The 26,038-nt window shown below is 48.0% G+C and overlaps 2 protein-coding genes across 5 annotated transcripts in view; one reads left to right on the top strand and one right to left on the bottom strand.

Moving 5' to 3' along the window:
* The first annotated feature begins 6,180 nt into the window (after nucleotides 1–6,180).
* Nucleotides 6,181–26,038, top strand: part of LRMDA (leucine rich melanocyte differentiation associated) — a 710,120-nt gene continuing 690,262 nt past the window's right edge. The window contains exons 1-2 of one of the 4 annotated variants that reach the window (XM_072039519.1): nucleotides 6,181–6,394; nucleotides 22,339–22,421. In XM_072039519.1, the coding sequence (XP_071895620.1) occupies nucleotides 22,380–22,421 (42 nt within the window). In that variant the 5' untranslated portion in view covers nucleotides 6,181–6,394; nucleotides 22,339–22,379. Of the gene's footprint in view, nucleotides 6,395–13,929; nucleotides 14,084–14,892; nucleotides 15,277–20,302; nucleotides 20,836–22,338; nucleotides 22,422–26,038 lie in introns of those variants that run through there. The other 3 variants (XM_072039518.1, XM_072039521.1, XM_072039517.1) reach the window with 3 other exon arrangements.
* ZNF503 (zinc finger protein 503) lies at nucleotides 9,851–13,871 on the bottom strand. Its single transcript, XM_027460610.3, has 2 exons — nucleotides 13,275–13,871; nucleotides 9,851–12,181 (listed from the first exon to the last, which is right to left on the bottom strand). The coding sequence occupies exons 1-2, from the start codon at nucleotides 13,596–13,598 to the stop codon at nucleotides 10,661–10,663; spliced, it is 1,845 nt and encodes a 614-aa protein (XP_027316411.1). The 5' UTR covers nucleotides 13,599–13,871; the 3' UTR covers nucleotides 9,851–10,660.

Below are 26,038 nucleotides of genomic sequence, written 5' to 3'. Positions count from 1 at the left end.
AAAAAACTGACACACAGCACACAATGGACCTTGACTTAGGGAATGCCAGAATCTAAGATATTTCCCATGCTTTCCTATATTGTAGTGAACCCTGTTAATACTATGACTAGAGTTAAGCTGAGGTTTTTTTTTTTTTAAAGGAAAAAAAAGAAAAAGAGAATTGAGCACCTGCAGTTCAGCTCCTCTGAAAATCAATTTCTTAGCCTATAAAATGGATTAGTCTCTAGCCAATCTTTAACTTGCTTTTGAGTAAGTATGCGTATGTAGCCCACTGTTCACTGCACTATGCCTCCCACTCTGTCTGCGTCTGGCCAGCAGCGGATATGAGTGTGCTACAGCTGCTTGCTAGGGTATTTAACTTGAGGTGTAAAGGTTTGTGATTTAGCCCTGGAGGTCCCAGGTAATGAGCAAGATGATGATTATTACACTTCCAGAATTATATGTACTCACATTCCTAAGGAGAGCTTGTGATGGGGGTGTGGAGAGCATAGTTTCCTTTTATCTGTTCTAAAGCTTACAATTCGTTTCTTTCCAGAACTGAACTATTACAAAATACATCAAAAGAGACTTCACAGAAATGTCTGTCCTCACTTTAGTGTCTGCAACACAAAGACTAGGATAATGTTGCACAAATGAGCTTAACATTTAATAGATGATGAAATAACATGGTTATGCAATAATTGTTTTTCAGATGAAGATGTAAAACTCACCACCTCATTCTGCTAGTACGCAAGTTAGTGTGTAAATGAATCTGTGTGCATACAGAAACTGAACTAAATACAGAGCTATAAAACTAAATTATTGTTAGTTTGATTCAGTATGATTTGCAATCAGAACAGATGTAAATATTTTTCAGAAATGCCCTGCATAAAAAAGCTGTTCCTTTACATACAGAACCTGTAATTTTTTTTTCTTATTAATTTAAAGGATTTTAATTTTTTTAGTTAAAATTAAAATTATTTTTCCATAATTTTCTTGGATGAAGGCCTGGACAAGTCTACCCAGTGTAAATAATATATTCAGGCTGAAAATGCACACATTTTACCCATTGCTGAAATGTGGCAATCTTTTGAGTAGAGCTGAGAGGTGACTGGGCAGATGTGATGATTAAACTCTCCATACTCTTGCTACCTTGGGAGGCATCAGCTTATAGTTGACTGCATATGTGTTACAATGGCCAAAACCTACTTCTTTGTTCTGTTTTACATCTACAAGTGATTGTGTGTGTGTGTTCAAGTTCCTTGGTTTTATCTGAACCTTCTCATCACGGATGTAAAACCAAAATTCCCAGGGCTTCCTCTAAGGAACTCCGAAGCCCCTTCCCAAATTTCTATGAAACAGAACTGTGTTGCACATATTTAATACAAATTTGAATTCCATATAAATGAGAAAGTTTTAGGACTTTTTTTAATCCCAGGAGAAATCCTGACTTCATTAGTCTTGTTAGAAAACTTTTGATTTCAGGTTGACCAGAATTTCACACCAGGTTTTAAATTTAGTGTATGTGTATGTTTAATAGCTTAAAAGTATAAATGTAAAGTGACACAATCCCATTAACCAGCAAGCACAATTAACCATGTGGAACATGATGTTTATACAAGTTTAACTGTTTTAGTTAGCAAAGTAAATATTTTCTTCCTTACAGTGATTTAGCTTTTTCCCTAACCTGTGATCTGGTGTATATGCAGCTATGATGGTACGTGAGTACCTTCTCTAATAGGGATAACCTATATTGGTAGCATTTATCAGTAATAGCAGGCTTTACCAGTATTCTTTCTTACTTCTGATAATATCTCCATGTAGGGGACTGTACCCTTCTAATTCAGCCAGTGTGGAAGCAGGTTAAGTTAAAATAGTGTAAAAAATGTGCTGTCGATTGAGGAGGTAAGACCTGCTCTAACACTTACACAACTCATTTAACTCTAGAACAAGATTGTGGCACTCCTAGGAGCCAGTTTTCTCAAAATTTGTCAGTACCTGATTTGCAGATAAATCAACCGCCGTTTGTTTTGCAACCAAAAGATACAGTTAATAAACTTTTTTTTTTTTTAAAAAAAAAAAGCTCCATCTGGTCTAAATTCCGTTCTCAATCTTTTTATAAACCTATTGATGTAAGTAGGATATCTGCTTTTGATCAAGCATAGCTTTTTACCCTAACTCTGTAAAGTCAGCATGAAGACCATAATTAAAAATGTGATTAGCTCTCTTCATAAAATCTGTTTGACACCTCTACTGGAATGTCTTTAGCAGCTGATCCTTCTAAAAAAGAACTTATTTCTACTCATCTGTTTTATCTGGAATGCATTCCCAGAGCCTGCTGGTCCAATATATATTTAAGGAAATTGTAATCTTGCAAAGGGAGGGGAATTTGGGGGTAGGGAGGAGGATGACAAAAAATAAGTGAATGTTCTGGAGTCATATGAAGTGTTCTGTCAGAGAAAATGCCTATACTAATAAAAAATAATAAATCTAATTGGAATCTGAGAAAAATACCACTAGGGGCAATTAATGTTTTCTTAACTGTGTTTGTTTCTGTCGGTGTTGTGGGGAGCCTTATGCTGGCAGGGGTGAGCAGCAGTGGGTGTGCATGAGTGTTAAGATGGGGTGGTCACCAGCCTTTCCCTATCGGGTGGAACCAAGTAACAAATACAGACCCATGAGGAGAAATGTTTCTCTTTGTGCTGCTGGCTCTAGTAGAAGACTCTTGTTAGCAGCTTTACTTTGCTGTGTAATCAGCGCATGTGGTGAGAATTTTTTTTTTTTTTTTTTTTTTTTTTTTTTTTACTAAGGCCTTGTTAGGCAAAGCTTACTGGCATCACTTGACATGCAGTAGTGGCTTCTTGGTTTCTTAAAAAAAACAAAACAACGGTGACTCGCAGGTCCCTATTCTGTTGCTTACCTAACTAGTTAATAGGTACAGCTCCATATTCCTTTCCTGTCCTGCCTGAGTAAACTCGTGTCCAATTCTATAATTACCGTCTAGTTTGCAAAGGGGGTGTTCTAAGTGTTAACTCTTTTCTGTAGAATGCTTGCTTTTGTTTTGTTTTCTTGGGTGAAGATAAATTAGGTGGGAACCTGATTAAATCTTTCTGAGCACTGACTGGGAGACCTGAGCTCCAGGCTTTGGCAAGCACTACAACCAGTAGACTAAATAGTCCTGTTCCTTCCTCCTCTTTTCCCTGGCCTAAGTGCATTTCTATGCAAAGTGAAACACCTTCAAAGACGAGGTGGAGGTTTTTCCCACACTAGAATATCCCAGTGATTAGGAGGCCTAATAAAAAGAGAGAATTGTGGGCTTGAATCTTTCAGATCTGGGAATTGATATGTGGTGTTCTGCCCTGAGATGGAGAAGAGGCAGTAGATGATGATAGCAGTGGATGCGTGCTGGTAGGAAAAAAGCACGTCTCCGCCAAAGAGAGGCGAGCCTGGGGCTAAACTTACGGACTTGAGTGAGACTGAAGCATATTGCAGCTGCAGCTCTGTGCTGGCTGAAGGGGTGTCAGGAGCGGGGTCACTCCCACAGCATGTGTCCGCGCACCGGGGCTGTCTGTCCCGACCGCAGCCAAGCGGCACTTTGGTGGCCTTTCCCCAGCAGGGCGCCTTGCCTTGGCGAAGCTGGGCGCCTGCGGGGCCGGGCAGCGGGGTGACCCCGGCAGCCGGGTGTCGCCTTGTCCCCATCCCCGGCGTGCAGCAGCGCCTGAGAGCGCCTGAGGGGTAGGGGCAGGCTGCCGGCCGTGCTGCTGTCCCGCCCCGAGCCTCTGTCGCCTGCAGCAGTTTGTCCCCGACCCCTCGAGGTGCCGGCTCCTGCGGAGGGACGGGGCAGCGCCCTGCCCGCTCGCTGCGGCTCCCAGCGACAGGAGGCAGCGGGGGCTGCCTGGTGCCAAGTGCGACATGAGCCCTCGGTTTAGGGCCGGCTGAGTCCTGCTTTCCTGAGGAGACAGAGACAAGGGGGAGGGTTTGAGGAAGCTGCATCCTTCTAAATGGAGTTAAACTTGCGGTTATACATAGAAAATCCTCTCCGAACTGCTGTCCGTCCAGCTACCTTAATGACTCACTGTTTCATCTCGACTGCCCGGTAGCGTTTCATCCCCTCTTCTCCCTCCACCCTCCCCCTTTCCCCGTTTAAAAACAATGGGAAAAATGTGTTGTTTGGATTCATAATAATTTTTACCGGCGATAAAGGGGCTGCTTTCTGTAACAGCGTAGATTATTAGAAACTTGTAATTTGCAGTTCACATTTGCCATCAAGATCACAGCGGGGGAGGGAAAAGAGACTAGAGTCTGCGGTAGCTTCAGTAATTCCCCTTCACGGGTTTCATGTGACGATGGAAAAAGCAACGCTTTCAGAGCAAACTTGCTTGAGTTTAATATACAGTGACTTCAGAAAGTGCAATAAAATCAATTAATGTTGCAAAAGCATTGGCCAAAAAAGAAAGCGGCGAAAGGATTTATGGAAATGTAATGGATTTACAAGCATTTATCCTGCGACTTGATAAACAGCAATGGGAAGCCGAGATGGGGAAAATAATTAGTCCTGCAGCCTCAGTGAATTTTAGCAATTTATTGTTATAATTTTATTCTTTCAGTGGTTATTCAAATTTATATTTTAATTTTGTGATGTGAAGCGCAGGGGGATTAATCTAAAGTTTGGTCTCGGTTTCCTCGGGAGCTGGGTTTCTTCTGACGTTTTCTCCGCTCGCAAAGCGAAGCGTGATCTGTCATTTGCCAGGGCTTCTCCACGCAGGGAGCTCACTCTTGGCTTTGCTGCATGCATTTTAAGGACCATTATCACTGGCCTCAGTAACTAACGGTGCCCACCGAGAGAAGGATGAGCTGTACGTATCCATTGGCGCCAGCGTTTTCTCTTCCTTTGGATGTTTTCAAACGTGTCACCAAAACTTCCGAAAAGCCTCGAAGGGGAAGAGGCTGCAGGAGGATGCGCTGGCTGCTGAGTACGCCGAGCACTGAAAACTTTTCTGTTTGCTCTCAGAAGTTTGCAGCGCTGTTATTACAGTAGGAGCGAGACAACATCTAACATGGAGTAAAGATTACAATTTCCAGAAGTCAGAATTTATTACAGTTAAACTGTGATAAGATCCCATCTGTTATGAACACATGTAGCACCAATTGTTTTTCATACAACTGCAATTTATTTACCCTTCAGACTGAATGAGATTACAAGAGTGATTTAAAAAGGAAAAAAAAAAAAAAGGAAAGGAAAGCAGCAGCACCAGCACCACGCTTTTTCTTTAGGCCGGCCTATCTGCGTCTATCTCGCGAAATCCATTCACGCCGCGCTGCTTCCCCGCGGCTGAGCTCGGCTCCTCCTGCCCCGCACAGGCGATGTTATCGGCTCGGGGCTGGGGCTGCGGCCCAGGCCCGGGGGCTCTGCCCACGGGGCTCTGCCCGGCTCCCGGGGGTCCGCGCCGCCACCCCCCGGCCGAGCCCGGCGCCCTCCGCGGCTCGGGGCCGCCGCTGCCCCCGCGCTGCCCCCGCCGCGGGGCCCGGCAGCGCCGCCTGGCGGGCGGGAGCCCGGCCCCGGGCCGCGCCGAGCCTGCCCGGGCCCCGCAGACAAAGGGGAGCCGGCTCCGGGGCTCGGTCCCCGTGCGGGGTTCCCGCCAGGCGGGCTCCGCTCCGGGCGGCGGCTCCGAGCCGGGGCGAGAACCCGCAACCGCGGCGGGGGAGCGGGCGGCTGGGCGCTGCCCGTGGACTGCTACGGTTTCGGAGCGAGAGAGGTGCCTGCTCGCCCTCCGACCCCTTCCCACAAGGGTTTCAGATCCTCCTCGCAAATAAACCGGGAAAAACAGAGTGGCTGCTAAAAAACTAAAACGTTAGACGGGTTTACCGCGGTAGACTAAGAGCGGTTGTCTAATTTCGTTCTTTCAAACTCTTCCGAGTCATACGTATATGTGTGTATATATGTGTATATATATCCTCCAGGTTTCAGTGGGCGTCTTTCTGCTGCTCTGTTATCATTATTTCTTGCCTTGATGTGACGTTGAAGACAGATGACAGCATTGTCAGGTTGTCTTTAATTCATTTGAAGATTTAAAAAAAAAAAAAAAAAAAAAGATATACACACAAGGCTTCTTACAATATTAAAACCCTGAACGGATTTACTTTTTTCAGAGGGGACGGGGTGGCTGGGAGGGGGGAGCGGTTGATGAGTTTCAGACGTGAAGGGAGAACAAAGTCCGTGCGGCGCTGTGCGTGCACACACGCACACAGCGAGCGGCCGGAGGTGGGAGTCTCGCAGCAGCAGCACCTGGTTGATCTTGATGGAGAAATACCCAGCATCAAGCCAGTCTCTTCGCGTTTATGCACAGATCCAAATGTATAATCTGCTCGAATTTCAGTCCTGTCTCTGCTGCCAAAGCAGTCCACCTCCAAAGAGGTGAGAGCATACGGTTTCATGGTCCGTCTTTCTTCTTTTGACACCTTTCTACTTCTTCGCAACATTTTGCATTTAAAAAAAAAAAAAAAAAAAAGCAATGTGCCCCGAACTCCCTCGGAGTGAGCTGCGAGAGAGATTTAGCAGGGATTAGACACCTTCGGTCAGGAACGAGGGCTTGCCTGCTGCAGGTCTGCTCGCGAAGTGGTGCGGGCTGCCCCGCGGGGCGCGGAGGGGATCGTGGGGTGACGGGCTAGGAAGGTCTGAAATGCTCCTCAAAATCTGGATGGAAAGGCGACTTGGTGGTGGCTCCAGCAGTTTTCCAACTTTAGATTCGCTCTTTTTTTTTTGGGGGGGGGGAGGGGGTGAGGAGGGGATACTGAGCGGTGCTCTACGAAGTGCCTGTAGTGAAAGCCAATAGCGTTAAAGAAAGGCAGTATTTCTCTTCGTCCTTTCTAAGTATGAAAGACTGAAGTTCTATGAAGATCTACGTTTTGCAGAACAGGAATGCACATTTACTTTTGTTTCAGAAGGCTTGGGCCTTTCAGGACTCCACTTGCCTGGGTGATTTCGAGTGCAGATGTGGACAGTTCAGGAAAACACTCAGAGTAAAGAGAATGGAGTCAGATTCAGTCCTCGCACTGCGCGTACCTTGCTTGCTGTACCGAGGGTAGTTTCGAAGGCAGGGGATGGGCAGTGAGTGACTTTCCAGTATTAGAAAATGGAGCCTCCTATCGCTGAGTAAAATCTTCTCGTCATAAAGGCACCCCTGTATTTTAGCTCCAGCGTATGTTTTGCACTCTGAAATCAGGAAAATAAACATGTTTGTATGTGTTTGGTATCGCCTTGCGCGTGTAAGCCAAGCTACATATGCCCATATAGGCTCGGATATATTGCAGAAACTCCTTTGCTGTCTGTGGAGTCTGGTGTTTTATTGTTTCATAAAACTAGCTTAATTACATTTCCCCATAGATAAGATAAACAGAACCCTTATTTTCTAAGCGTTGCTTATCAGAAGTATTTTGTCGAAGTGGCATCCAGAGTAAGCCTTTGAGAGGGGATGGAAATTCATTAAGTTTTATTTTGATTCTTCAGTTGCACTTAGCATCTGACAAGATTTGATTTAAATATTACATGAGTTTATCTTTAATGTTCAGAAAAGATTTGTGAGAAGGATGAAACTGTTTAATTTAAACTAATGTATGCCTGACTCTGGTCAGATTGATCTGAGTTTGGGGTTTTGATGGGTTTTGCCCTTCTGTTGCTTGTCCTCTCGAGCTGGTTTTTCACTGTGAAATTATTTTAGTTCGGTGGCATGGACCAGCGGCTGCTGTCAACTCCACAACCCATCCAGCTAGTAAGAACGGGGGAATAAAATAACAAATGCAACCCTTTTACCTAAAAACATTAGCGCCCATAAGTCAATCTCTATTAGAAAAAATAGCAAATTTCCTAGATTAATATAAAAATCCTATGTGACACTTGCCAGGTCAAATATTTAACAAGCCTGGAAGAGAGACCTCCTCACCACCACCACGCTACATGTAAAATAAGCTCTCTTAATTTTTCATTTATGTCGGTGACAGTACCTGAGCAAAACAGCAATAATAATGCAAAGTGTTCTTTTTAGCGCTCGCATCAGAAATCCTCGCGTACAACTTTTCCAGAGCCGCAGTCCACAGAACTGCGATCAGGGCTCCAGCACGCAGGGATCTCTGTCGCTGTCTGTTGCAGCGAGACCCGCCACACCTGACGGCTGATGGATTTTAGCTAGCCAAGTCGGAGGTGCATCTGCTAGAAAGCTGTAACCGTAAAACGCGCATGGAAGCAGTGCGCCTGTGTGGCTGCGATGCTTTTTAACCGCGCTCGCTCTCCCAGCCGCTGCCTGGGACGCGATTTTCCCCCTACGAAGGGTGCTCGGAGCCCCGCAGCGGGGCGGGCGCGCCGCGGGGGCGAGCGGCGGGGGCGAGCAGCGGGGCGCAGGCCGGGCCCTTTCCGCTGCCCCGGCTCGCTGGGCGGCCCCTCCGCCGCCGGCACCTCCCCGGGCCGCAGAGCCCCGCTTCCCGGCGCCGGCCGTGCTCGGGGCCGTGTCCTACTTGGTAGCCGAAGTTTGCCTGGCGCGGGTCGCAGCGCTGCCCTCCCCGCCCTTCCCCTAGCTCATCAGTTCACGGCGAGAGCTCAATTTACATTCCCTAAAGCAGAGCCGCGCACCGGTCCTTTTCCCATTTAAGGGGAAAAAAGAGGCATTTGGTTAAAGCAGTTCCTGTGCCCGTTGCGGATCCGCGTCCCAGAAGAGCCGCGGAGCAGCCGAGCACCGCCGGCCCAGCTCCGTGCCGGGACGGCCGGGCGGGCGCTGGAGCTTCACTAGCCGCCCGCTTTTCTCTGCTCTGCACATTACCGCTAACTTCCACTAATTATCGGGAGTAAATGTATTAGGCTAATTAGCATCTGGGCACCACGGGAAACTTCGAACAGCAATTAGGCTGTGGGTGCTGCAGAGCGCGGGAGAAAGCGCCGGGCTTTGTCGCGGCACGGCGCCGCTTGCAGCCGCTCCCCCGGGCCGTGGGGCCGGGGCCGGCCGGGCCGTGGGGCCGGGGCCGCCGGTTCCGCCCGCGCCTCTCCCGGCAAGCGCCCGGCGGGGCGGCGGAGCGCGGCTCTTCCGCTTCCCACGGCCGCCAGCGCTCACCCCGCGGTTGCGGCGGCGGCTCGGGCTTCCCCGGCGCAGCCCCCTGCTCCTACCTGGGCGCGGGCCGACGAGCCGGAGCCGGAGCCGGAGCCGGAGCCGGAGCCGGGCGAGGGCCCCGGGAAGCCCGAGCTGGGAGGCAGGGAGGCGGCACGGACAGGGGCAGCCCCTCTCGGCATCACGTCGAGTTTGGCACTGCGCTTCGGGAGAGAGCAAACTCGGGCCGAGTAGCAGACGGGCTTCTTTTTGTTTGTTTGTTTGGGGTCTTTTTCCTCCCCGTCCCTTCCTTTTAAAAAGAAAAGGAGTTCTCAGAGCGTCCGTTTTTTTTTTTTATTTTTATTTTTTTTTTAAACTTGATGATCACTTGTGCTGCGGTAGGAACTGAAGAAAGAAATTGAAAATAACTGGATGAGATCAAATAGCGCTTCCCCAATTACTTCTGAACTTCTCATTTAGAAAAGGAGATGAATGGTTAAGCATTACACTGTAAAAAGCTTTCAGATAATCTTCTTACTCTTTTACAAATAAGTCCTGCCTTCCCCGGATTTCTTCCCAAAGAAAGAACGGAGTATTTTAATTGAAAACCAGTTTAAAAAGAAAACGGTTTTCACAGTATTTTTTTTAAAGTAAATTTTCCTCAGGAAAGTGAAAGATGTAAACGATTCTTAGTTTTCTTATTTCGTGCCTATGAATTCTACCGAAGTAGAAGTGGAGGGGAAAAAAAAACTTATGATTTTTTTTTGTTTTAAAAAAAAGAGCCCTGGGGTTACAATAAAAAAAAAACTTGTGTTTTTATTTTTTTTTTTTTTACTTTTAATTAAAATTGAATAAACGCTTAAGGAGAAATTAGCAATTGCCTCCATCCAAGACCTACTCGGGTTTATAACAGAATCAAAGCGTATTAAAAAAAAAAAAAAGTAAAACCTTTTAATACATCAAATATACGGAATTTTAATCTTTAAAGCGATACATTGTCTATTTTAGTACATGACGTAAACCTTACTTAACCCTTTTTACAGGGTGGACTTAAAAATTAAAAATAGTTGTGTTCCTTTTAAAGAACAAAATAAGGCAAATGAGGTTTTTGGAATAGAATTGTTTTTGTTTTTCTTCCAGAATACATACAAAAAAATACCAATTCTCTTTCAAGGGTATACACCTTAAAAATAATTGCAATTTGAAATTATAACTGACAAATTGCGAGTTGTTTTTTAGTAACAAACATGCATGTAAATTTTTTGTTTCAATGAGACATTAAATAAGAACGTACAATACAATCATAGCAATTTTAAAGTAACATTAAAGAGAAGACCTCTATCTTTTTATTTATATTCTACAATGGGTGTTCCACTTTTACCTATTGAGCTCAGTTAAGTAATGCACTTTATGATTCGTTGTCCCGCTTGAAGCTAACATAAATAAATACAGTGCTCATGGATCCAGTCCTCAAATGAACACTATTTTATAAAAAGTCCGATTTTAATTTTTTTTTTTTTATTTTTTCCTTTCCAACTTTTATAAAGTTTCGGAGGGCTCCCTTCCCTCCCCGCCAGGCTCCGGGCTGCACCGGAACCCCCCGCCTGTGCTCACTGGTAGCCCAGCGCCGAGGCTGTGGTGAGTCTCTGCCCGTAGAGTGCGTAAGGGGAGTAGTAGGGTCCCGTGGCTGCGGGCACGGGCACGGGGGCCCCTGGGGTGGGCAGCGGGCTCTTGGAGTAGGGGTGGTAGCGGCTGCCGAGTCCCAGAGCGTGGTGCGGGCTGCGCAGCGCCAGCGTGCCCGGGCTGCCCGGGGCGCCCGTCGTGGGGATGTGCATGTGGCACGCCATGGCCGCGGCCGCCGCGCTGGCCAGCGACGAGGAGCTGGGGTAGCTGGAGAGGAGTTTATCGGTGCCCGGGAAGGCAGTATGGGTCCGCAAGTGGCTAAGCAGCTCCTCCGAGGTGGCGAAGCGCTTGTCGCAGGGTCCGTTGGCCGACACCCAGTTGCAGATGTGCGGCTGGGGGTCGTTGGGGAGCATGAAGCCGTAGGGGTACAAAGGGTGGCCGGCCAGCGAGGGCGGCGTGGCGCCGGTCAGCGAGGAGTGGACGCTGTGCAAGGGGTGCGTGGGGTACACGAGGGGGTATCCGGACTTGAGGGCCTGGTCGTGGGCGCAGGAGGCGCCGGCGGCGCCGGCCAGGTGGCTGGCGCAGTGGTAGCTCAGGCAGTAGGGGTCTCGGCACAGGCTGGCCGTCATCACCGACGGCGGCGACGCGCCCGCCAGCGGGCTCGACCCCGCCGGCTTGCTGCAGCCCAGGCTGCTGGCGGCGGCCAGCTGGGCCCCCACCAGGCTGGAGGATTTGGTGGGGTCCAGAGCCACTCCGTGCGGCAGGAACTGCGGCGGGTAGCCGGCGTAGGCTCCAGCCAGCGTCCCCGGGTAGCTCATGCCCGCCGGGGGCAGAGGGAAGACGGTCTGGCCCGGCTTGTAGGGGGAGACGGGGGCTACGAGGCCGGAGCCCAGGACGGAGGTGGAGGAGGTGGCGGTGGTGCTGCTGCAGGAGGAGGCGGAGTCCGAGGCGATGGGCTTGGAGCCCGGCGTGCTCTCCTGGTGCTGGTTGACCTCCACGTTAATCCCGGCACAGCTCACGCTAATCCGGCTGTGGCTGATGCTGGTGGTGCCCGGGCCTCCCTCCGAGCCGGAGCTGCCGCTCTTTCCGCAGCCCTCCGAGTCCTTCTTGTCCTCCCCGCCTTTGCCCTCGGCCGGCAGCAGCCCCGGCGAGCAGGCGGAGGCGCTGGAGTTGGGGCTGCCTGTCCTTGGGGTGAACGGCTGGCAGGTGGCGCTCGGCACCCGGAATCCCGACTTCTCCCCGGCCGCGACCCCCGCGGCGGGGGCGCCCGCGCAGCCCGTCGCCCCCGGCTCCTTCTTCTCGGCGCCCGGCTTGGAGTAGGGCTTGAAGCTCGACTTGTCCTCCACGCCGATGTCGCTGAGCTTCAAGGGGCCCGACTTGGAGTCCTTGTCGCCTCCGGAGCCATTGGAGGTGACCGACGAGAGTTTGGAGGAAGGGGACGGGTCCGGCTTCCCTATTTGCGAGCAAGTTTGTGCCAAAAGGGCCAGGGGACTCTTCTTCGCATCCAGCTGCAGAAATCAGAAGGGCACACATAAAGACAGAGGTTTAGTGGGGGGTTCGACGGAGGGGAAAAAACACAATCAAAAAAGCAAAGCCCCGGAGCGTACCTAGGACGCTCGTCCCGCACGTTTTGCAGGGGACAGCCTGGAAGCGATGAACAATTTCGTGCGCATTCATCACCCTGACAGCCCCCTCCCCTGCATGCACCATTTTCCACAAAGCCTTTAGAGAGGGCTAGGGCTTTTCGGAGCCGGGCGAGCCCAGCACGGCCGCCTCGGGCAGGGGGGCAGCAGCCCGGGCAGCGCCGAGCTTCGCCCTTCGGCTCCCCGCCGCGCCGGGCGTGGAGGAGCACGAAGCGGGCCGGGAACTCGAGCGGCTGCAGCATTTCTGCGCCCTGACTGCTGACACTATTTATAAACAGAGCCCGGAGAGCCGGGCTCCAGGGGCGAGCAGCGCCTTCGCTCCGCAGAGACCCCGATGAAATCATTCATTCCCACGGACACACCCTTCCCACCACCCCCTCCGTTCCGAGTTTCGGTCTCTAACGCAGCGAGCTACGCGGAGGGGGACCGACAGCGGCGAAAAGGGCCGAATAGGGCTCCCCAGCTCCGAAAGCACGTAGGGCTGGGGAGCCGAAATAGCCGGCCTGCCGCAGCCGCTCTTCAGCCTGTCCCTCTCTGCGCCCCCCCGCCCCAAACTCTCCGTGCAGAATCCCGCTCGGTCGCCGCTCCGAGCTCCGCTGAGTTGCGTGGCCGGATCGTGACCCCGGAGCGGGTCGTTTCCTTCCACTCGACCCTCCTCTCTCAAAAAAAAAAATAATAAAAAAAAATACAAAGGAGGGGAAAAAAAGACAAAAAGAGAAAAATGGGAAGTTTATTTAAAAAGGCCTCGCGAAGGAGCCCAGCAAACACGGGAACAATGAGCAGGAGCGGCTCCCGGCGCTAGCTGTCGGCCAGAAGGAGCCCGTTTCCTGGAGGGAGCGCGTCTCGCAGCGGAGGCGAGCTCCGGGGCGGCTGCAGAGAGCGGGCGCCATGCGCGGCGAGCGCCCGGGCAGGGGCAGGCGCGGCTGGGGGGGGACGGGGACGGCTCCCGGCTCCTTACCTCGATGGGGCTGACGGGCGTGGAGGGTAAAGGCTGCAGGTACTCGGGGTGTAAAATGTGTCCAGTCCGCGCCGTGAGCATTTTCAGGACTTTGATGGGAAGGCGGTTGGCTTGGCGTAGCGGGTCCGAGGGGGGCACGGCGTGGAAGCCGGGCTTGGCGGCGGCGCTGCTGCTGCTGCCGCTATTCCCAGCGTGCCCGGGCGGCCCGGCGAGGTCGGCGGCGCTGCGGCTGCGGCGGGGGCTGCCTCCGGGCTCGCTGAGGCTGCTGCTGCTGCTGCGCTTACTACTACTTCTCGGAGCAGAAAGCGAGGGCGATGTGATCATGACCCAAAACCTCGCATGAAAACTGGGGCAAGTCGCGCCGCTCGCACTCGGAAAGGCTCGCTCGCCTTCTGCGGGCGGGGAGGGAAAAAAGCCGCACGCCCCCCGAGCGGGAAAACAACCATAAAACGTCCTGCGGCTCGCTCCGGCGGGGAGGGCGTGGGTGGGGAGCGGGGGGGCGAGGGGGAGCTGGCCGGAGAGAAAGAGGAGGAAAGGAGGAAGAAAAAAAAAAAAAAAAAAAAAGCCGAGTAATCCGTGGGCTGCGCCGGGGGCGGGGGGGCTGCGAGCGTGTGCCGCCGTGCCCCGGGGCCGCTGCGGGCTGCCCTCGGCGGGGCTGAGCGGGGCCGGGCGCTGGGCTCCGCCGCTCAGCTGCGCTGCGAGCCGCTGCCCATCCAGCCCGGGATCTGGCGGAGAAACTCACTTCAAAAGCAGCTGAATTAGCCGGAGATTAAAGCCTTTGCCGCCTTCCAATCAAATGGGACCCCGAGGTGATTGGAGGGTCAAGGGGATGTGACGTTCCCTTTTCTGGGGCTTTTTTGCGCTGTTTTTAATGGTCTCTCGCTCGCTCTTTTTTTTTTTTTTTTTTTTCTTTTCCCTTCCCTTTCTCGTCCGCCTTCCCTCTCCCCTCCCCTCCTTCCTTGTTTTCGCTCCCGGGACGGGCTGGGCGTTAATTCTCTGTTTCACATCACGCGGCCGCAGCCTTTTCCTTCCTCCGCAGCCGGCGCGGGCGGCCGCACGGCTCCGAGGCGAGCAACCGAGGGGCTCCGCCGGGCCCCGGGCCCGACCCTCCGCCCCGCCGCCGGCCCCGCGGCACGGCCCCGCCGCCTGCGGGCCCCGGGGCCAGGCGCGGGGCTCTTTGGGCCCCCTCCCGCCCGACCAGGAGCGGGCCGCGGCGGCCGAGAACCTGCAGAGCGCCGGGCGGCCTGCGCGGCGCCGCCCGCGGCGGGCGGGAGCCGAGGCGCTGCGGCGGCGGGCGGGGGCTCCACGCACCGCTCCGTGCCCCCCCCAAATCCTCCTCCTCCTGCTCCTGCTCCCCTTCCTCCGCCGCCAACGGCCCGCGGCCCTGCCCCATCGGCAGGCCGGGCCGAGCCGTGCTGGGGCGCCGGGCACAGCCCCGAGCGGAGCCCGCAGCCCTGCCGCCGCGCCCCCGCCCGCCTGTTCTCCCTTTGTACTTTCCATCCCGCTGTCCCCCCATCTCCTCATCCCATAACGTGTTTTTTTTTTTCTTTTTTTTTTTTTTCTCTCTCTCTTTTTTTTTTTTTTTTTCACAGGCAAAATGTGTTAATCAATCTTTTACTTTTGTTTCCGGATCTGACATGGTGGCCCACACAATCTACAACATTAACAAAAAGGTCACTTAGAGATAAAACACGTTTGACAAGTGAAGAACAAGGCAAGTGCTTTAGGGGTCGCGTCCAATTCCTGACCTGGACTCCGACCAGAACAGGCGCTGATCCTGGAAGGGGTGGGCGAGAGGAAGGACTTTCACTTTCTCGCCTTTATATCTGCTGAACCAAGTCCTTTTTCTTCCCTCGAAACACCGATTTCCCCCAGCCCCTTAGCAGATGGATCAGATAGCCTTTAATGATCTTCTCTCCTTACGAGGTAGACATAAGGCACGTTTTCCTAGATATCCTCCCCACCCCCCCGTAAAGCGGTACCCTTTAAATCCTGCAGCCAAGTAAGTACCTCTGCTGTCTTTTATTAAAACCACTTCACTCTTTCAACGTAGTCTGTAGAATAGGGTAAATACGCGGAACTCCCCTGGCTTCTATAAAGATAATTTTAACAAACTTTTTAATTTCTGCGTTTTCTCTGAAAACAGAGAGCTTATTGCCAGAACTTTGCGGTGGAAACTCATAAACGTACTTTCATTTCGCAGTCGCCGCGGTTGCCTTGTAAAACAGTGAAAATTAAAAGGGGGGGGGGGAAGAGAGAAGGGGGAAGCAGAGAAATAAATGTTGCATAAAAATGATATTGCTGTAGGATTGACAAGAGCCACAACTTGCCCTTAAGGAGCTCCCCCCTTTCTTTATACAGAGTGGAAGTGACTTGAATCTGCCCCAGGTTTTCCCCCAGTTCTTTCTTTTGTTGTCAAGTCCAATTGATAAATGGAGTGCAGTAAAACTCTGGAAGGAAAAAAAAAAAAAAAAAAAAAAAAAAGCTGAAACCTTCATTTGTGTTCATTTGCATTAAAGTGCTTGGAACAGCTGTTTTCCTTACAGGACCGGGGAGACTCCTATCTGTTTTCTCGTTGTATTTATCCTGCCTCCCAGGGTGAAAGACTAAAGATTAATTGTCTTAAGGTAGAGTCAGCTGTGGGAAGGCTCCCCCTCCCCATTTTCCCCTCTCTCGCTTTTCTTGCGGAGGTGAGGGGGATTTCGGGAAGGGGTTGTTTGACTGCCGAGGCAGGGAACCAGAGGCGATCCCCGGGACATGTGTAAAACAGGCAGCGCACCGGCGGGGGGAGCGGGGAAGGCGAACCCCGAGCTCCCCGGCTGAAACAGGAGCACCAGCGGGTCATTTAAGCAGTAACTTCAGAGGACAGCTTCTCATTTATTTATTTATTTTTTTCCGCCGAGCCTTTGAAATGAGATTTAAATCACACTCGGTACTGTAAACTTTTTTATGTAAAAGCTTGTAAAATAAAAAAGGAAAAAAAAAAAAAAACAGCCCCGAAACATCCCCGCCCCCTGCCCCCGGGCTCTGCGCGGGTTCCCCAGCCGGGCTGGGGCTGCCCACGCGTGGAAAGAGGGCCGTGGGCTGGCTTCGGCCCGGGCCGGCCCTCTGCCTCTCTTGAGCTGAAGAAGATGGATTCCGTCCTGCTCGTTACCTTTGCGAAGGATCCTTCTTTAATGAGTCCGCGCAGACGGTTTGCTCTTTGGCATTTACTTGTGCAGTCTTGTTGAAGTTTTGGTGGCTGTAGCTTTTATTCTCCATTAAAAAAAAAAAAAGTCCAACAACAAAAAGTGAGGGTTGGAACCCGTCTTCCTCCTCTTACAAAGGAAAATTGTAACTTAAAAAAAAGGAGAGCAAAGGAGGAATTAATTAACAAGTGCCAGTCCACACTTTCCTTTACCTACCAGCTATTGGCAAGCATGTCAAGTCGATTTTATTTGCACACAATGGAAATGATTTATTTTCTCTTAAAAAGGAGTGGGCTGGCAGATATTTGAGGAGGAGAGGAGAGCGAGAGCGAGAGAGGAAAAAAAGTTTGAAAATGCCTTGAACTATTCACTGTCGAGATGGCTAATCAGTATTGAGGCTCGAGGGCACTCGGGCAGCTTTTCAATGCGGTTTTCCTTTCATCTCAAGCTGGATGGAGGCGCTCAATTAAAAGCCTATCAGTTTGTAAGTAAATCAACGCCTATCAAAGTTGTCACATCAAACAAAACGATTATTATTGCAGCCCGCCTCCCCTATTAATCTCCCTCTAAAATAATCCGCTTGACAGGTCAGGCTGGCGAGCTGCAAAGTCTGGTCGGGATCAGCCAAAAAACCCGGACTGCCTGTTTTTCCCTCGGGAGAGGGAACTGCAGAAACCTCGGCACCAGCATGCCTGCTCTGCGAGCTCGCTCTCTTGCCATTTTAGTGTCAGGTTCTGTACATCATGTTGGTAAAGGGCGTTTAGTCTTTTAAACTGAACAGCAACAGCCCTACAGGCCCTTTCGATTTTTTTTTCCCCTTTCCACCCCCTCTCTCTTCTATCGCTTTAGAACAAGGTTAAACTTTTAATTAACAGAAACACAGTTGCTGAGTTGTGCCTGTGCTGTATTTCTGTGCATACCGCATTTCAGCTACCTGTCTGTCCTGCGCGTCAATTTTATTTGCTTTGGTAGTGCTTGCCTTTCACCGTCTACCCCAAGGCTTTTATGAAGGTATGATGCATTGCAATCGATTTTTGTAAACGATGCATCTCCTTTTTTTTTTTTTTTTTTTTTTAACCTCCCAAAATGATAATACTTCGGATAAGAAATATGCTTCTTTATGAGAAATACCACACCACGAATTCGCACATTTTGGAGTTTTTTTTTTTTTTCTATTTCTTTCTCTCTCTTTTTTTTTTTTTTTCTCTTCTTGCATGTGAGTCTGCATGTGCCCAGATAATAGCTGATACATCTGCCCAGGTATCTGGCAGAGGTGTGGGGCATTTCTTCCCGAATGTTATTAAAGCAAATAGTTTGAATGCTTGCCAACAGAAAGCAAGATTTCCAAACCTCTCCTCTGTTTGCACAGTACTTGAAAATATTTACCCTTATGATTGTAATTACTTTCCTAATATATATGAGATATATATTTTGCTCTGCATGACACGTAGGTAATCGTCTTATAAGCACAGATAATTTTAGAGCCATCTTCAAAATAATAGTCACGTTTAAATGAACACGAGTTTTATTTGGCTGTGATATTTTTCCTAAACGAGCAGCAAATTACTTTGTTTGTTTGTTTGTTTGCTTACTGCTTTCGGAAATATACTTCCTCCTAAACTGTTTTCGAATGAGTTTGTCTAGTTATCCTCCTTTTGTTCCGCTGAGGGGGAAGGAAGCGATTAATACACCTAACAAAAACCGCCCTTCTCTTGTAAGCAATTTGATAGATTCCTTTATTGACGTTGCGAGTTTCATGTATGAGTGTCAAGATTTTTGCACCCGTGTTGAAACCCTTTTACCAACAGTTATTTTCCCAAAGTGTCCCTTTTCATGTTTAAGGTGGTTTTCATGCAAACAGCTTTTATTTTAAATAAGCCTTAAGGTAACTTTCTCGACGGAGAGGGCGAGAGCAAGCCAAACGAGTCTGGTGGCACGGCAAAGGCTGGCTGCTTCCTGCGAAGCGCAGAGATTTTTAGTTGCCTTTCACGTTAGTGAGTGTACCGCGATTAAAACCACCAGCCGAAAGCAAGCGAACACGTTTCCTAATTCGTGCACGTGTACTCGACCTAGTGTTTGCTGCCTGCATTTTAAGAGTGAAAAAGAGTCTTTTAGCTTCTGCAACACCTTGGTCTGATCATTGAGGCTCAGCAATCATAAAGGCATCTTTGTGTTTATCTTCTGCGAAAGCCTGGAGGCTACGTGAGAGAATTCATCTAACTCCGCACATATTTGGTTACAGCAATCCTTCAGAAATTAACCATGGCACACAAGTGGAGGCGATCTTTAGCTTCTTCACTTGGATCCAAAAGGCACGGAGTGTTTATTGACAACTTTGTTATGGAAACTGAACTGATCAGCCGGATGCGTCCCCAACAGCGTTAGGAACAACGTCTTGTTATAGAGGCGGAAAAGTTTTAAGGCTAGGGCTGGAAAAGCCACGGGAACCCCAATAATTAACCTCATCTAGGCACCCAAATGAACAATAATCCTCGAAGTAATTACAAGATAGCCACGTCGGGGCGAGGGTAGGGGCAGGAAGAAGCGAGCTCTGCATCTTCTCTATCTCCTCAAAACAGCCTAGGTCCACGATCCGAAAAGGTTAAAATAATCTTAATTTTAATAACTATTAGCTTGTTTTCAGTCATCCCTAATGATGCATTTAGGTGTCTTCTAATCCCAGCCGCTTTCATCTTCAGCTTTTTACACCCTAAAATTAATTCCACCTAAAGTACATTTTTCATTTTGTACTGTACTAGCGACGTGCAAATAATTTACATCAGCGTTCATCAGGACTGTCCTGAAGTGATGGATCATTTTGTTGAGTTGCAGTAAAAGTGCAGAATGATCTATAATGATGTAATATATACATTAAAAGGGTGTCTGGATGATCAGAGTTTTGCTAAAAATGTAAAAGGGCTTTTTGATTGATAACAGGGTTGCTGTTTTTCTGCAAAGGCTGTCACAGGCTGACACAATGCTTGAGTTATTAGGGCAGAGAAGGGCAACCATAAATTTCCAACGTCAGGCAAAAACTCTCTTTATTGTCTATATGATGGATGGGCCTCCGTACTAGACACCAAATACTTCGTATCACCCTTAAATGGGAACACATTTTTCGCGGCCATAATTCATGTTTTTTAAATAGAAAGTTTGAAATGCCTGCCTATATTTCACAATCCTGACATATTTATGAATCACTCCCTGCATGCAAATATAATTATTTAAAGCACCGAGGTGACATATGGGTTAGAAACGTACCAAATGCTGTTAGCGGAGTGATTTTTTTTAATTCCCTAAATTGAACACCGTAGAAATCTCTGCCTGTCTGCTCAGATCAATGAAGTCGAAGGTGAAGTTTTACTGATTTTGTCAGCGCCGCGTACGGCCGCTCGGTTTCGAGGAGGTGAAACCGACCAAACGGGAGCCCGCCGGCAATTCCCATGAGGCCGATGAAGGGGCGCTCCTCCTCCTCCTCCTCCTCCTCCTCCTCCTCCTCCTCCTCCTCCTCCCGACACCCCGCTCCGAGAGCCGGTCCCGGCTCCGACCGGCGGAGCCCCGGCTCCCCGCAGCTCTCCCGGGGCCGGTGCAGGGCTCCGGTGCCCCGGGGCCGAGCAGCCGCGCTCCCCGCCGCCTCCCTGCCCGCCGGCCGCGGCGAGCGGAGAAGCCGGCGGCCGCCCCGCGCTTCTTTTGCTTCCCTTCGGGAGCGGGGCCGAGCCGCTGCCGGGGCCGGAGCCGGGGCCGGGGCCGCCGGGCAGCCCCGGGGCCGCCGCCACTTCCGCCGGGGCGGGCGGAGCCGCAGCGCCGCGCCCCGCCCGCAGCCCGCCCCCCGGCCGGGACCCGCACCGGGACCCGCAGCGCGGAGCGGGGAGCCCCGGGCGCTGCGCCCCGCAGCGTCTCCGGGCTCTGCTCGGGCTCCTCCAGCCCCTGCCCTGCGCCTTCGTCTGCACTTTATCGCAACTTTGGGTATTTTCGGCAGGGCTCGAGCGAAGCGGGCATCGGAATCGCTTAGCGTCTTGAGTCTTTTCTGCCGTGGACTCGCGTGTGAATGTGTAAAATGTTCGCAGTAGTCCAAACTTACTATAGCAGGCTGACTCTTTGCCCATAAAATGTTAAATCAACCATGACCAGACTCATTTTCCCATGTCAGCCAAGAGGACTCTGTAAATCAACACATTAGGGCTTCGCTGGGTAGGAGCTGCGTGTGCTTCATGCAAAATGGCCCTGACAGCCGCTCTCCTGGTGCCGCGGTTGTCAGCCTGTGCCTGAGTGCGGAATTGTCATGTGGCAGCGGGAAATCTTGCAGGTAGAGTGCAAGTTCATTGGCAAGGCAATATGCAAGAGATCAAGGGCTGGCACTGCAGAAGGAGACGGTAAGGGTTGTTTTACCTTTCGACGTGATTGTTTTGCTTTTCAGTCTCACAGGTGTTTTGCAAAGCCCATCCCACCCGCTTGTATCACTTAGATGAGTCTGTGCCTCCTCTGAAGGCCCGGTGCAGGTGCTTCCAAATATCTCCAGGAGGAGCCCACTTGGCAGCCGTCACGCAAAGCTCGTTTCGAGGTTGTGAAGGAGCGTGATAGCTGTACCCGGAAGGAAATAAGCACTTTGGACAAATATGGCTAGGGAAGAATAGCCTTGGCTAGAGGAGACAGTCCAGGAGCAACCAAGACAACCCCCTCTTTGTTCAAGAAACAAGAAGCATTTTTTTTCCCCTTACCTTTGAGCAGTGTGCTATGTTCTGTAAAAAGCCTCAGCCAACCAGCCCTTATCTAAACTGCTATCTCTGGGTAAGAGTTCAGACATTGGAAAGCTTATTTCTGGGTGCTAGTAGGTTCAAAAGAAAAGGAGACATAGCACAGCATATAACAAAATAATATAACCCCTCACTGGTCCCAATTGTTACACGCATTGAATCAGATTAGATTCAGATATCAAGGTAGGGCTTTGTGCTGTATTTCACGAAAGGGGCCTCAGCATAGAGAAATCATTATCCAGTGCTCCTTGCTGGATTGCCTCCCACTCAGAGAGGTGACCCAGCTATGACCCAGACTCTGAACAGTTGTGTGTAAATTTAATTTTCAGCATTACATCATTCCAACCGGAATCTCACCTCTTTGCTCACTGTTGTGCTATGTGGCTTACCTGGTGGCAGAGAAAGAAAAGAAGAAGGAGAAAACATACCAAATATTAGGAAATACAGAGTTCGCATAAAACCAAACTTAGAGCCACTTCTGCCTGTGGTCTAGTAAGACAAAATGAGTTAGCTGCCACCACTAAGGTGAGAGGAAAAAAAAATCACATGGTAAGTTTAAAAACGTACAACGTGTCAAAAGAAAAGGGGTTTCTAATGGGGTGATGATAGAAAATCTGCTTACAAAGTTTCCTGTTAAAAAAAAAAAAAAAAAGCAGTAGTGGAAGGTCTGTAGCAGTATTTGTTCTTGGCCAGTACTTTCACTACCTGAGGAGGGGTTGAACAGTGAGAACTTGTTCTTCAAGCTTCAATGTGTTTTTTTTTATGTGTTTTTTGCATGTTTGTTGTTTTCTCTGGCAAGTTTTTGGAACACGAGTTGTATAGAAAACAGCAAAAACTAAGAAAGAAAATTGTGCATTGTAAAAGTTTCCCTGTGGGAATCATCTGTGTCAGTGAAGATACATTTTTAAGGGAACAAAAGCCAGTCTTCTTGTGAAGGCTGCCCATTCTCTCAAAAGTTAAAGAATTTAAGGAGACTAAGAGTAAAAATGAACTAAGCCCACGCCCTTCTTCATCTAATTTTAATTTTTGTTTTGTCTTTAGCAGACCAGAGAGTCACCCGTTAAACCATTTCTTTCCCATATGAAACATATTTATTTTTTTCTGTTTCTTTTTCATTCACAGGAAGTTCATATGCTCAATGGATGACAAAGTAAGGCTGCAGTATGAGAGTGCGAAGAGTTTTTTTCCAGACCAGCTTCATTCAGGTACTCCCAACTCTGATAAATGTACTACCTTTAGTGTCAGGAGCAGAGATTAAAGGCAACAGGAGCTTGGCCAAGGTCACAAGTCCTTACAGTAAATAAGCGGTCTGTTCAAGTAAACTTATTAAATTGTGGCCACAGAAGAACAGAGGCTAGACAGAGTTAGCAGCTCTTAAGTTCCAGTTCCAGGTTTACCATTAACAGCATGCAACTTTATCATGTAGCTTTGTATCTGTAAAATGGGGTCCTGCTATTTAGTTATCAATTACAAAGAGTTTTAATGAGGATAAAATAGTAAATGCTTTAATGCGTTACCATGTCATAACAGAGCCAAGAACTTAATCTCATATTCCCTAAAGCAGTGCAGTAACACAATGCACTGTGTCTTTCTGCATAATAGTGAAGTTGAATCAAGAATCATCTTGTTCCTGTTTTGGATGCTGTGCTCTCTTGTCATAATAAACAGTGTTATTTCATATGCCAGTGCTGCCCCAAGTTTTATGTTTTGCATTACTCAGGGACCAGAAGCAAACATGCTTCGAGGTTTCTCTTTCCTCCACTGATTTTTCCAACTCATGAAATGATGCATAATGTGTGTGTAATTATGGGATTTATTTCGTCCTTTGAATTAGTAGCTGCCACACATTTCTATAATATTTGAAGTTAGTGGTCTTGCAGGTTTTTTTTTTGTTGTTGTTTTTAGATTTATGCAATATGGTTTTATTATTATTTTACCTGTGACCTTGAAATCATGAATAGACTTCATGCTACTGTGACAGAGGTACTAATGGTATCATTATATAGCTTTGGTTGTCTTGTTTGAATGTTATTAATATACAAAGGTAAAATCAATTAACAAAACACCCTTTTTGAAATGTAATTTATTAACTCTGTATTAGAGTATTCTTCGGTTGAATAGCTCTAAGACAGAGATAATATAATAGCATTGTGGCTACTTCAGTTATGGCTTGCTTCTTCTCTCCTTGGACTAAAAGGCAAAATTTTCTCATTTACTTATACACGAATAGAATTGGACTGTGGTAAGCAGCTGTTTTAGTTCAGTAATCACCCATTGTTTCACTTCCACGTTTTTATCATGATCTCAGTGGGAAAAGCAAATTTAAGTAGGATGCTTTTATAGGTATGGTAGGTTTTTAATATGTTGATAAGAAAGAAGAATAGTTGAGCCCAAATTATAATATCTAAGGAGCACAGTAAACATTACAACCCAATTTAAAATACCATAGAGATGCTTCAGTTTGGTCTGTTGGTATCCATTCATATCTGTAATTGTTAATAATAATAATAATAAACCATATTAATAAACTGGGTAGGGGGGGGATTAAGAATCTGATGACATTTTTCCTTCTTTGCTGTGAAAACTATGAAGGGTAGACAGGATTTTTTTAAAAGACTATATATTTATAACTACAGCATTCATATAAACCGCTGCGTGTTCTGCAGCAGGCGCTTTACAGGGGAGGTAGAAGCTATTCTTGGCAAGAACTGCCTGCTTCTTTAAAGGTGCCTCTTAAACTTGCCTGTGCAACAAGGACAATGAAAGAAGGTTGGCATGGGGCTCAGTTGTGGGTACGGAGATAAGTTGACTGTGATTTTTTTGGATCAACGTTTGAAATTTTTGTGACTCGGAGTGAAAATCCCTGCTACTTGCACTAATAAAGGACAGGATTAGTTCAGGTGGGTTCTAGGTAAGCAACCCGGTGTAACCAAGGAGAAGGTTGAAAGGAAATATGTTTCTTTTCTATAGCAGTACTGTGGTTCTATTTATATGTTTATGCTGGAGTAATGAAAGCAATAACATTTTTACTGCAAACAGTAAATAATCATGGGATGCCAAGATACTCTACCCTGGGTTGGGTATATTTATGTTTATAGTGTATATGTATATATAAAAAAAAGTATTACCTCTTGGAGTGGTGTTTGTCTGAAAATGGTTTGGTATCTTTTACACAGTCTTGGCTGCATGTCTCTAGATAGATCAAATGTTTATCAGTAATACTCTTACGTCTTCCCAGAAGGCCAAGGTATGCTTTTCCCATGGAATATTATGAGGTGTCTCAGGAAAACAGAAACAAACAAACAAAAAAAAAAAACCCTGCAGCCTCCACAGATTCATACACTTACCAGTCCTCATCATGGGTACTAAAATATCAGTATGGATTTGTTGCACTGGGGGCCTTTCTCAGGCGTTGTAAGGCAGGGTGAATTTCATCTTTGTAAGATTAAAAACTGAAACAGACTCCCGAAGTACAGAAAATTAATTTAACAGTTATAAAGACGTCAAATTGATGACACCAGAGGATGAAGTGCAGAATGTCCTCCTCTGCCTTGCCAGAATAATTAGAGAACAGTTCATTCATATCCTCTCTGTTGATTCTGCAAAAATACCAGTTGTGTGACTGGATTTCTGCAACAGAGATGCCCACTAATTCTTCTCACCGATGACCTAACAGCCAGTGTGTGGTCACGTTGTTGATATAGACTTTGTTTGACTTCCATTTAAATAAGATAGTGGCTACAGGCTCCATGTTTCATTTTCTGGAAGTAAAGTTACATGAAATTTTTGTGCCTGCTCATATACTTTTTTTGCTTGTTTTGATTCTTTGTCCTTTAGCGCTGAACATTTTCAGTTCACCTTTAAGTGACAAGTTCAGATATGAACATCTCGACTTTTATCAGTTTGGGTCAAATCACAATCTGAGCTTTTTGGATTAAAAATGGTTAGTCTTCCAGCATTCCACTCCGTATAAATAAAATTGCCTGAAAATATCTATCATAATCTAATCTCTGATATTCTGATACATGCTACATACTATCGACTTTAACATTTTCTAAAACTTAAGTGAATATCTGCTATCACTGTTTAATACAAATAGTTCTGAATGATTATAAAAATATTTAATGCATAATGCATATCGCTCAGGTGTTATTGTCAGTAATGGATGAGGAACAACGTTTGGATAATTTATAAAACTAGACAAAAACATTTTTCAGTAGTTAGTGTTTTCAAGGTGTTGGTTTCTAATAATAACATTTTGGTCATAATACCTTTTTAACATAATTTAAACTACTTTACTTATGCAAATTGGTGAACTAACTTGAGTGCTTTTATGCTACCTGAAACACTGGAAGTGTCTTGCATTATAGAAATGTGTATAAAAACAGTTTAACTCTTTTGCTTGCTTCAAATCAAACTGTAAAACAGATGACAATTTTTCTTGGTTACAAAGTAAAGAAGCTTTCCCCCTCACACCTTTGTTTGATTTGTGAGGTGCCAAGGAGGTGGTGAGGATCTTTAATAAGTGAGTTAGTAGCCTTTACTTCTTTAGCACTCTGACTTATTTTGAACCAGCAAATATATTATAGCAAAACTATTAGGTTGTAAGGGCACACAGGTAAGAAATGGGAGCTGAGGAGATCAGGCCTGCTGGAGGTAGCCCAGCCCTATGCTGAGGAAGAGTTTCTCAGTAGCACACAAGAAGAGGTGACATGATGGCACCTTAACAAAGCTGGTTCTGAGCACAGGAACAAGCAACTCAAAGGAGAAACCCTGAAAACCAACTACTTAAAATCTAGGAACATCTTGAGACCACTTGGGC

This window comes from Anas platyrhynchos, chromosome 6, assembly GCF_047663525.1.
Source record: "Anas platyrhynchos isolate ZD024472 breed Pekin duck chromosome 6, IASCAAS_PekinDuck_T2T, whole genome shotgun sequence".
NCBI classification, from domain to species: domain Eukaryota; kingdom Metazoa; phylum Chordata; class Aves; order Anseriformes; family Anatidae; genus Anas; species Anas platyrhynchos.
This window is presented reverse-complemented; position numbering and strand designations above follow the sequence as displayed.

Bases quoted from the DNA above. Each gene is read 5' to 3' on its own strand.
- ZNF503 (XM_027460610.3), bottom strand. From the start codon at position 13,598: ATGATCACATCGCCCTCGCTTTCTGCTCCGAGAAGTAGTAGTAAGCGC. The intron at 12,182-13,274 runs GTAAGGAGCCGG...TGATTTCTGCAG, and splicing joins CGCCCGTCAGCCCCATCGAG to CTGGATGCGAAGAAGAGTCC.